The following is a 12,643-nucleotide window of genomic DNA, read 5'->3' as shown; positions in this document are numbered from 1 at the left end:
TATGAATAACATAATGAAAACTATAAATATATAGGGCAAACTGTATAATTGTTATATATTGTGAAATAGTACCCTATTGTTTGTTACGTATATGCTGAAATACTATTGCATTGTCTGATACATTTACGTTGAAATATAATTATTTCATTTTTTTTGTTAGTACATAGCACTGTAATGTCATGTACTTAAACTATAATAAAATTCTAAAATGTAATTTAATGTAATTATGTGTGGGTTGTCTTATGGACAGCTGTTGTTCAGGATTGAAAAAGGGTTATCAGTGTTCTTTGTCTTAAATATTTGATACATTTTTTCATTACAGAATGTCTTCTGCATGACCTAGTATAGTATTCTTGAAGGATTATAACTTCAACACAGAGACGGAGATTAATATTTTAGGCAGAGGATTGGCAAGACAGGCAAATTCTCCAACCGTATTACCATTCCTGAGCTGGATGCCAGTCGACAGTGGTACCTGTATAATGAAATAGCGCCCCTTTGCAGCAACAGCAATGTATGCTCTAAGCTAGCAGTGCCAAAGCCATTAAAACTGAGAACTCAGTCATTTAAAACGAAGAATGAATGAATGGAAAAAAGTGTTTAACATTTAAAGTGATACAGAGAAAGAGCTTAGCTCATTTGGTATTTTCTGGTTTTTGATTTTTTTAAAGGTGTACTGGACCCAAATTCCATATATATGAATGTGAACAAATGCTACATATAGTTATGTAAACATTGAATTAACAAGTTTATGGAGTCAACAGTAGGCTGAACACAGTATAAATGTGAAAATCCTTTAAAACACTGGAAGATTTTTCAACAGTCTACTGTTTAGTACTGCATGACATAAAATCATGAATGTAGCTCTACATACACAGTTGATGCATACATTAAGCAAAGTTAAATATATTTATTGATGACTCTCCACATTTAAAGTAATTACCTAAATATTAAATATTTTAGTGAAGATATATTTTATGCAACTATATAAGTTGAAAAAAGCTACCCTCCAGGAAGAATATTTTGAAATGATACTTTTACTTGAAAATTTATGTGAAAAATGTAGAAAATAGATGTTAAAATGAATTCTTTATTTTATAAAACAATGTTGTTGCCATGGAAACAGAACTTGAGTTACTTATTCCTTACTCGACTTACAATAATTCTAGGCGAAGAAAAACATGGCATGTGTTCAGAACATGTCTTGTAGGTCTTATAGTGAGTAATTAAATCATGTTGAAGAAATAGTGAACGCGATGAGACTTTTTTTGTTGTTAATTTGTCTGTTACTTATTCGCGTTTGAATAAGGAATAAGTAACACAATGAATCCAGTTACTTATTCCTTATTCGAAGTATATCAGTTCCCGGCGAAAACGATATGACATGTGTTCAGAACACGTTTTGTAGGTGTTATATAGAGAGTAATAAAATCAAGTTGAAGAAATGATTAACGAGATGAGGTGTTATCTTAGGTTCATCTTTTACTTTTTCCAGTTCTAATTATTCGACTTCTGAAATTTTCTGATGAAAGAAAAATGTCATGTGTTCGGAACACGTTTTGTAGGTTGAAAAGTGTGTTACTAAAACATATTGAAAAAAAAGGTGAACGTGATGAGACTTAATCTGGTGTATATTTCTCTGTTACTTATTCGCGTTTGAATAAGGAATAAGGAATAAGTAACAAAATGAAACTAGTTCCTTATTCCTTATTCGAGTTATAATACTTCTAGGTGAAAAAAGACATGGCATGTGTTCAGAACACATTTTGTAGGTCTTATAGTGAGTAATTAAATCATGTCGAAGAAATAGTGAACGCGATGAGACTTTTTTGTTGTTAATTTGTCTGTTACTTATTCGCGTTTGAATAAGGAATAAGTAACAAAATGAATCCAGTTAATTATTCCTTATTCGACGTATATTACTTCTCGGCGAAAGCGATATGGTATGTGCTCACAACACGTTTTGTAGGTCTTATAGTGAATAATTAAATCATATTGAAGAATTGGTGAACGAGATGAGACTTTATATGGTATTAATTTGTGTGTTACTTATTCGCATTTGAATAAGGAATAAGTAACAAAAATGAATCCAGTTACTTATTCCTTATGCGACTTTTATCATTTCTTGGCGAAATAGATAAGAGATGTGTTCAGAACACGTTTTTGTAGGAGATGATACTTTATCTGGTATTAATGTGTCTGTTACTTATTCGCATTTGAATAATGAATAAGTAACAAAAAGTACTTAGTTACTTACTCCTTATTCGAAAAAAGAATAAGGAATAGGTAACCAACTTTCTCGTCATATACGGTAAAATGCTGACGTAACCAAATTTTTACTCTAATCATAAATATTTTTTTTGCTTCAAGGCGTTCATTTTAGCTTTGATGGAAAAGAAAATATCAGAAAAATATTTAAAGCTGGCAGTAGTTATATAAACACCTTTTATGAACTACAAGAAGATATTTCATTGTTTGAATATGACGAAAAACTGGAGGCGAAATGATATCTTTAGCATACAAGCTGTTTAGAACGTGGTGTCGTCAAGTGTAATGTTTGACGTTCCGCTAGATGACGCTGCATTACGCCTTCTTGGTCTTAAAAGTACAGTGCATTCGCGATGCTACGAATCGCAATTTAACGAAATACCGGTATACTACGAAAAGGTGTTGTGGTCCCGGCTGCTTGCCTTCTTTTTTCTATGTAACAAAGTCGCGGTTTTACGAAAACGCAATTTTACGAAAAATGCGCTCCTACGAATGTATTGTTATGCCCTTAAAACCTGTTTTCAACTTGTTTTAGTTGCGATTTTACGAATACCTGTATTGTCTAAGTTTTCACACCTTCCATAACGGCGTGAAAACGCTTTAGAGTGGAAAGTGTCACTATCATTTAGCTGGGCGTAAATAATAAGTGTGTAAACTTAGTAATTAAATTCGAAACATATACGCTGTGCACTATGACACAAGTAAGTGGTTAATTTTTTCTACTATAACTATTAGATCGGATGACATGCCAGTCACACTTGCTTCGATATCTATACGTCTTACAAAAATACTGCAGAAAGAGAATAAAAAGAAATATTCAAGTCCTGGTCGTCTGTATATTGTCGTTTTATTATACCAAACAATTCAGTAAAGGGATGCTGAGGGTATCGGAATATGCAATTGCGATTTTTTTTTCTTGTGTAACAATTTACATTGTATATGTATTATGTACAGTGAGTAAAATATTTAGAGAAGAAAAAAACAATCCGTTTTACCTGAGGACAGATTCGAATAAGATTTGTAGTAAACCCAGATGTACTTATAAAATTGGTATACATGTACTTAGATAAATCACATTTTTAAATATCACGGTTCACGACTGTTAAAATGCTGTATAGCGAAATTTCCAATGCTACGCTCGAACGAAAATGCGATATTACGAATAAAACGACTGGTCCCTTGCCTTTTCGTAGGATCGCGATTGTACTGTATTTTATTTTAACTCTAGTGGCTCTACAAGTGCTCAAGTGATCCCATTTGAACAAATTTGGCATAATACCTTATAAAGATGTTACAGACCAAGTTTGATGAAGATCCATCAAGTGGTTCATAAGAAGAAGGTATTTCTATTTTAAGCTCTAGTAGCCCTTAAAAGGGGCCAAAATGCTCACAACTGAACAACTTCGTTTAATGAAGACCCACCAAGCAGTTCATGAGAAGAAGTTATTCGAAGGTATTTCTATTTTTAACTATAGCAGCCCCTAATGTGTCTCCACTTGAACAAATTTGTTAAATGACGATCTATCAAGCATTTAAAGGCATTTCTATTTATAACTCTAGTGGCCATTTAAAGAGACCAAGCCCCCCCCCCACCATATAACCACATTATAATGATCCTACAAACCAAGTCTGATGAAGATCCATGAAGATCCATCTAGCTGTTCATGAGAAGAATTACTTTAAAGATATTTCTATTTTCAGCTCTAGTGACCCCTCAAAGGAACTAAGTGCCCCCGTTTGAGTAAAATTGGGAGAGGACCTTACAATGATGCGGCCAGTTGTGTGAAATCTCAAGAAAGTGTAGAGCGGATGTATTGCATATACTAAGCATTTCATCATGTGCCATTTTCAGCCTGTCGATTCCGTTCTTTTCATAATGAAAACGAGTAAAACTCCCGTCTCCGGACACTAACTTTTGCGCGACCTGTAGAGATGGTACCTAAAAAAATCAATTTCATCTTCACAGTTTTTTTTTCAATGTGAAAGCACCAATTTACCAAATATATGTTTTTCCTCCTCTCCATGTAAAATTAGAAATATGTGATATTTAAAAATGACCGTCACAATGTAGTTCATGAAAACGTGATGAATATGGCTGCGCCGAAAAAACTAAATAAAATCTCTGCGTAAATACATGTACGAGTTAACATATATTTTACACCGTATATATCTTTGGAAATAGACTTCAAGGAAGCTTTCTTTGAAAGCTTGTTTTCAAATCAATACACTTTACAATATTTACAAATTTATTTACATAAAATGATTTTTAACAATGAATAAATGATGAATAGAAAAAGAAACTGATTATAAGAAAGAAAAAAAAAGAAAATCAGAGTTCAGTATCTCTAGATACAAAGTTCACTGACAATTCCGTTGTAACGTGACGTGGCACAGATGTTTCAGTTAATTTCAAACTTTAAGTAGCACAAAAATATCCCATATCTTCAGATAAAGTCCCTTTAAACCGTTGACTCCGTATTGGCTCCCTATGGTGGTAGGTGATTGCATCCCTGAGCTGACTTCAGAGGATAACAAAAATCATCGTCTTTGCGGTTTACGGCACAACCATGGGACGAAAGCTCTGCGCTGGGAAAATCACATCCAGGCGAGTGAAAACAAGTGAACCTCGGGCATTGTACTTCCGGGTTATGACATCACCAGGTAAAATCGTCTGGCGGAAGAAGCTAAAATATTTAGCATATGGTAAGCAGCATAGCAAAACAAACAAGTCGAAAGATTTCCTGCGGTCATAAGTTATACAGACCAGAAATTGTTGATAGTATAACGTATGGGTGAATAACGTACTTGTTTTGTTTCTATTATACCATTACGCCTTAATGTAAGAAATATTACTCCATTCTACATGATTTACAAGTAGATATATGAACAATGTATTTCTTAATTCTGAAAGTTTTGTTTTGAGCAAAAATAACTATATTTCCCTTTCATGTATAACATAACTTTAAGCACAACTGGTCGCATTCCTTGACTATTCACAAATGTGATTCATGCCTTCACCTGGACTTGCTTGACAACACAGGACCATAATCTAGGAAATTGAAGAACAATTAACATGAAAACCCTTATGCACAACAAGGTATCAATATTGATCATTGCTGAAAGTTTGAATAAATTATATGAAATAATGAATGAGGAATCTAAGTCACAAACATTTCTCTATATATCATATAGAGTGCTAGCTATATTGCAACAAGAGCTGTTGGAGGACAGCAACGCTCGACTATTCAACAGCCTTGTCAATTGAATGAATACAAAAGTTGAAAAAGGGGCATAATTTTGTAAAATGCAGAGTAGAGGTATTGAACCTCTGTACTGCATGTCATATCATGACAGTGAACAAGTGTGTGAAGTTTCAATCCTTTCCAATTTGTGGATACTGAGATACCAGCTTACATACAAAATCTTAACAAAAAACTGCTAAGTCAAAGGGGCATAATTTTGTAAAAATGCCAAGTAGAGTTATGGGATCTTCACAGTGCATGTTAGATCATGACAGTGAACAAGTGTGTGAAGTTTCAATCCATTCCAATTAGCGGATACTGAGATATCAGATTACATACAAAAATTTAACCAAAAACTGCTTAGTCGAAAAAGGGACATAATTTTGAAAAAAAAGAGAGTAGAGTTATGGGACTTGCTTAGTGCATGTCAGATCATGATAGTGAACAAGTATGTGAAGTTTCAATCCATTCCCATTAGTAAGTACTGAGATACCAGCTTACATACAAAACCTTAACCAAAAATTTCTAAGTCGAAAAAGGGGCATAATTTTGTAAAAAAGCAAAATAGAGTTATGGAACCTGTGCAATGTAGATCAGTTCATCACAGTGAATAAGTGTGTGAAGTTTCAATCTATTCCCACAAGTGGTTACTGAGTTACCAGCCTTAACCAAAAATTTCTAAGTCGAAAAAGGGGCATAATTTTGTAAAAAAGCAAAATAGAGTTATTGAACCTGTGCAATGTAAGTCAGTTTGTCACAGTGAATAAGTGTGTGAAGTTTCAATCCATTCCCACAAGTGGTTACTGAGATACCAGCTTACATACAAAACCTTAACCAAAATCGGGACGCGGACGCGGACGCCGACGCCGACGCATGGGCGAGTGCAATAGCTCACTATTCTGAAACACTGTTTATGTTGTAATTATTTTATTTAAATTTAGTAACATAGTAACGCTTGTGTAATTGATTGGATTGCTCATGATAAATAAATTAGATAGTAAAATTCAAGCAAATTTGCGTAACTATGCGTAAGGTAACGTATGTACAATAAGCATTTTTACATACAGAAAGACTATCATACGGAAGTAAATGATATCACATTCTGCTAGATTTAAATGAGGTTTTATCATTTAAAATAATTCTAGTTATTTTGGATACATAATTAGGTAGTTGACGCAAACTGATATCTGTTTTATATCGGTGCTTTGGGGGGGGGGGGGGGGGGGGGGGGGGGGTAACGTTAATTGTAACGTAATATTATTAAAAATCTTGGAAAGGCTGAAGAAACTTAAATAAAAATGACACAGACAAGTAGCTGATAGGTCAGACTATTCAAATATAACAAAATGTTTACAATGGATGTCATTTAAAATGATAAAGTTTGTTCTCAAAAAAAAAAAAAAAAAAAAAAAAAATAAACAGTTCTATTCCGCTTTTATATGTAACGTATTGTAACACTTGTATTTCCGTAATGCCAAAATGTCTAGATGTTACAAAACAGGAATATGCTTTACAGACACATGCCTCTCAAAATTCATAGTGTAAAAACTCCCCATGAGTGAAAGAGTGGGCTGCAGTTTTGTCACTCTAGTTCATAGCCTAATACTTTCGGCTGCTTCGGAGTGCAGTACGGAACAAGTTCCTTTCAGAAATTCTGGCATTTTTGTGGAGAATATTGAAAAAGTATGCGAAACTCAAATTAATTTAAAGGATCACACTTATTTTAAATACATATTTATTTCTGCAATTACATTAGCGATTCAAATGCTGGGGAAGGGACGAATTATTGGAATTATACACAAATGTCAGCTTTAAACTGCAAACAATTTAATTCGAATTAGAAGAAAAAAGTCATGGGGTGTATGATACATGCATGTACCAGATTTTTTATTTTGATATGCACACATGTGTACAATCCTGCTGGCTACAAAACAATTACATTGAAAGCTATAACAACTCAAATGACAAATGGATTACTCTCACTAACTAGAGAAAATGAATGAATAGATACGATAGATAAGTTCCATTTTTTTTTCATATTAAGTTTCAGTACAAATGATTACAAGTCTCGGTTAAATGAAAAAACATTTCTCTGTTTCAGAGGGCGAGTGTCATCATACGGAAGCTTGTATTATTTAATCATACAACCATTCTTTGAATATTTCTTCTTGGATTTTTTTTAAGTTTAAATGTTGCAGCATTAAAATATAGCAAAAATCGGTTGCAACACACATCTGATATTAAATACCTGTTCACACGAGAAAAGATCATACATAACTATGCACGAATTTACCTGCTTCACCGACTGAAATCAATCAATGTTTAATAAATAGTTTTAAAAACTGATCTAAACGTGCATAATTGTCATAGGGTAAAGGTTAATAATGAAATTGCCATCTATCAAGTGATTTAATATCGGCCTAGTCATTTGTCTTCGGGCAGTTGTATTGACCGCGGCCTTCAGGCTTCAGCCAATACGACAACCCTTGGAAAAAATAACAAAATAACAAGGCTAATATGAAATCACTCGATTAATAACTCATTTTATAACATTATAATATTATGATATCCCAGTAACCTTGGTAAAGTTATCTGAAAACAAATAAACTAAAAACAAAAGAGAATCTGTTTACTCCTTACCAGGAGTATAGTTCATGAAATGTAGTACACAAACTGATGATATTGGGGAGCAAAATCTAGTGCTTTTCAAGGTTGTTTGTAAATAGGTACTAAACTTCACCTTGCATACTTACTCATTTTCTAAGAAACGGAAAAAAAGCTAAAACAGGTTCAGAAAAATGTGAAAAGTGGTTTGAAACGTAATATCTGTTGAAAAATTGAACTGAGCTATAAAATGTCCTTTCAAACTATGAATGTTTTCAACATGTTAATATCAATAAAGTTATAATAGGCAACACAAAAAAGAAGTGCCCCTTCAACATTAAAATGTGTTGTTAAAATGTTTTGTTTATAAAAAGCCTTTTTACCAGGAAAATATCATCTTCTTTATTCATCAGTACTAATTAATGTCCTGTTACCACTTTGGTTTAAACAGTATTTTATTGACATAATTACATCTGTTACACTAAATTGTTAAATGCACAAACATAGGATTGAGTAGAAAGCTATAAGCTTTTTTAAAACTCAATACAATTTCAATGGTAACAATATAAACAATCCATCATAAATGTTCTGCTTGCAGTTTCTTCGTTTATGTATGGTATCTGACAAAATGTGTCAACTGTAATTTTAAAATAGATTGACAAAAAGGATTTTTGGATAAGAAAATTAAAACGTTTATATGAATTATTATGTTTATATGAAAAATTGTAACTGCTTTATCCTGCAATAATATCTAAGAAGATAGAAATAGGAAGGAAGAAAGAAAATTAGAGGAAATGGGGTCGATAGGTCAGAAATTCCATTTAAGACACATGGTGTTTTAGGACTTCCGTTAAGGCTGTAAAGAAGGGCTAAACTGACAAAGAACCTGGAATGCAAAGCTATTATTACAGCTATTAGTGGTGTTCAAGAAATAAAGTAATAAAGGAATTAATTACATATCGAATCTCTTTGTCTTCTGTATATATTTATGTACATGGAGAAATATGGAGTTGTTGAGTCTGCTTGGAATTGAGGAATCACCATGTAACAGTGTTTTTAGTGTAACAGTGGTAATTGGCCTAATACAGTTATGTAGTTCTGTGCGCTCTCTCTGGTAATTAAGACAGCTGAATAAGAAATGATGTGTACAAAAAAAATCTATAAATAAACATTTATTTTTCAATCTCTACAATAGACTTAATCATGATCATCTTGTCAACGTGTCAACCTGTCGACCTGTCAACCTGTCGACCTTTCAACCTGTCGATCTGTCAACCTGTCGACCTTTCAACCTGACGACCTGTCAACATGTCGACCTGTCAACCTGTCTTATTTCTATGTTGATAACTATTTTTTTATTATAAATCAATGGGATGAGTTCTAAATAAAGAACAAGATAAAACAGTCTCGTTCTCATCACTAGAAATGTAGAAATATATTATTTATACATGGGCTGAGTTCTAAATAAAGAACAATATAAAATAGTTTGGCTCTCATCACTAGAAATGTAGTAATATATTATTTATTATTTACTAAACACGTATTAATACTTTATAGCGTACTATTTAAAAAACTAAATCACGAAACTAGTGTTGGAGAATCTCTGTGGTCTAACGGAAGTTGGTTCCAGTCACTAACAGTTGATGGACGAAAGGAGTTTGCAAAGAGCTGTGTGTGACAAAGCAGGTTTCTGGAATCACCGGCATTTCTAAGATTGTATACGGATGTTTGTGAAACAGTGTCAGGTACCAATGAAGAAAGATACTGTGGAGTTAAATGATTTTTTATTTTGTAGAAAAGAGTGAGTTTATGTTTTTGCCTTCTGACTTTAAGGGGTTAGAATCCAATCTCTTTATAAATATTGGCAAAAGAAACAAGTTTGGTGGCTCCTATAATAATTCTGCATGCTTAAAGTTGGATTTTCTCAAGTTCAAATTCATCTTGCTGGGTTATATTATCCCAAACGACATCAGAATACTCCAGAAGAGGTCGTATAAAAGACAAATATATAGTTTCAAGAGACTTGCGGTCAAGAATAAATTTCAAGGTTCTCATTATGTTGATTCTTTTCCATGCCTTTTCTTTGATACTATCTACATGTTCGTGCCAGTTTCCCTCATTTGAAAAAACAACACCAAGATGTTTGTGAGACGTCACCTCGTTGACTGGAACACCATACATATACAGAGGAGGATGCAGGGGTTTGTTATTTTTACGAGAAATAAGAAGTGATTCTGTTTTTAGGGTTGAAGTCGACAAGCCACTCATTTGCCCACTCGTCTATTTTCATGAGGTCTGAATTAAGGGTTTCGGCTGCAGTGACCGGGTTGTCAACAACAATGTACAAGCTAGTATCATCAGCAAAGAGAACAATGTCATTAATAAAGACGATAAAAAGAAGTGGACCAAGGATAGAACCTTGTGGCACACCTGCTGAGATAAAAACTGTTTGAGAAGAACCTCCAGGAAGAACAACTTTCTGCTTTCTCTTAGATAAGTAGTCACGAAACCATTTTAACAGGCTTCCACATACACCTGCAGATTCCAGCTTGAACAAAAGACCTTTGTGTCATACGCGGTCAAAAGCTTTGGATATATCACAAAAAACTGCACGGACTTCTTTACCTTCATCTAATGCTTGGCAAAACGTATTATATATAGAAACTAGTTGGTTGGTATTTGAGTTATTGGGAACAAATCCAGATTGGAGAGCTGAGATAGTGTTATTTGCTGAAAAGAAGTTGAAGATTTGCTTGTGAATGATTTTTTCCAGTACTTTGCTGATTGTGCTTAGAAGTGATATAGGCCTGTAGTTTGAGACTAGCTGTGGGTCATTCTTCTTGAAAACAGCACATACATGTGCCAATTTCCATTTGGATGGCATCTGACCAGTGCTGATAGATATGTTAAAAAGATGACAGAGTGGTCTTGCAAGTTCCTGAGAGAGTTCCTTCAGGATTCTGTTGTTCACGTTGTCAGGTCCTGCAGCTTTACCTACTGTAAGTGATTTGAGTGTTTCTGTTACTTCTTCCTCTGTGATGATAATTGTGTTAAGTTGTGGATGATTTGTATTTGTTTGCATGTGTGGCAGTGTTTTGTTATTGTCATCTAGTAATGTTTGAGACTGAAAGAAATTGTTAAGCAAGTTTGCTTTATCTGTATCTTCTGTTACAAGAGTACCATTGTCATTTAGTAGTGGAACGGATGTGTTTTTGGATGGTGATATAAACTGTTTTAGTATCTTCCAATGGTCAGATATTTTAAGATTTTCAGTCTTTAGTTTATTTGATAATTTTACTGAAAGTTGTGTTTTTGCATTACGTAATAATTGTGTAGTTTTTTTCCTTATTTGTTTGTAAATGTTCCAGTGACGTTCATTTTGGGTTCGTTTGGCCCTGTCATAAGCTCTCTTTCTCTTTCCTACATGTTTTCTTACGTCGTTATACATCCATGCAGGGTCGGATTGTCTTATTGTTGCTATTGTGTTTGGAACGTGCTTTTTAGAGATAGATAGAATTGTAACAGTAATATTTTCTACATATGCATTAATATCATCGTCAGCTAGGGAGTCCCAATTAATAGATGCTGCTTCTCTTCTCAGGTTGTCATAATCCCCTTGGTCGAATTTCCATATATTGCGCTTATACTTTTTCGGATAAGGTTTGGAGCAATTGAGACAACAATAGACGGGGCAATGGAATCTAAAATTCTGGTCAAGAAAGGGAACACTACATGCAGAGGATACTAGAAAAAGGTCAATAAGAGAGTGAGATGTTTCAGTAAAATGAGTTGGTTCATTTATGAGCTGAATCATGTTGTATTGTGATGCTATTATGTTGCCGGTTTTAACATATCTAAATTAAAGTCTCCTGTGACGATTACACTATTGATGTTTGTATCAAAGGCAAGTCCTATAGAGTTTTCTATGTTTGACAAAAGGAGGGGGGATTAGTTTGGAGGGCGATAGAATGTACCATAAAGAAATTTTTTACGCATGATTCTAAGTTCAATCCATATACATTCGACTCCAGCATCTCTAGATCAGGTCTCCTGATAGCAGGGATATGACTTTTAACATAAACAAGAACGCCGCCATGGGAATCACCTGGTCTGTCCTTTCTGAAAGGTGCAGCATAATTATCAAACGTGATACAATCAGACTCAGTGTCATTACTCAACCAGGTTTCGGTAAAAGAGATGACATCGAAATGCTGGAGTTCTCCTTGTAATATATCTTGTTTATGGAAAAAAACTCTGAACATTATAATGTACGAAAGATAATGAATTCTTAAAACAATCAACGATATAAAGAGTAGACGACAAGGAAGATGATGACAGTGAAGAAGATGGCTGATTACCGTTTGAGCTAGGTCCTGGGTTCTCATGAACATCGCCCGCTAGAAGAAGAATCAAAGCCATCCAGGTTATCAGCTCAAAGGTTGTAAAGCGCTTTAGACTCTTTGTCCTTATCTGGAGTCCAACAAAAAGTCCTACCCTCGCCCTTTATATAAGATTAAATCTACAGACAT

General features: G+C 34.0%; 1 protein-coding gene across 1 annotated transcript; it reads right to left on the bottom strand.

Annotated features, from left to right (window-relative positions):
* Window positions 1–9,369: 9,369 nt before the first annotated feature.
* LOC128555668 (uncharacterized) lies at window positions 9,370–11,928 on the bottom strand. The gene is made up of 2 exons (XM_053538955.1): window positions 10,891–11,928; window positions 9,370–9,414 (listed from the first exon to the last, which is right to left on the bottom strand). Exons 1-2 carry the CDS (start codon window positions 11,926–11,928, stop codon window positions 9,370–9,372), a joined length of 1,083 nt encoding a protein of 360 aa, XP_053394930.1.
* Window positions 11,929–12,643: the final 715 nt, after the last annotated feature.

Source organism: Mercenaria mercenaria, chromosome 1 (assembly GCF_021730395.1).
Source record: "Mercenaria mercenaria strain notata chromosome 1, MADL_Memer_1, whole genome shotgun sequence".
Classification (NCBI taxonomy): Eukaryota; Metazoa; Mollusca; class Bivalvia; order Venerida; family Veneridae; genus Mercenaria; species Mercenaria mercenaria.
The sequence above is the reverse complement of the archived record's forward strand: the minus strand, read 5'-3'. Positions and strand labels throughout refer to the sequence as shown.

Coding starts and splice junctions, on each gene's coding strand:
- LOC128555668 (XM_053538955.1), bottom strand. CDS start 11,928: ATGATTCAGCTCATAAATGAACCAACTCATTTTACTGAAACATCTCAC. Junction 9,415..10,890: donor TTCTAAGCACAATCAGCAAA/GTACTGGAAAAA, acceptor ACATGTTGACAG/GTCGTCAGGTTGAAAGGTCG.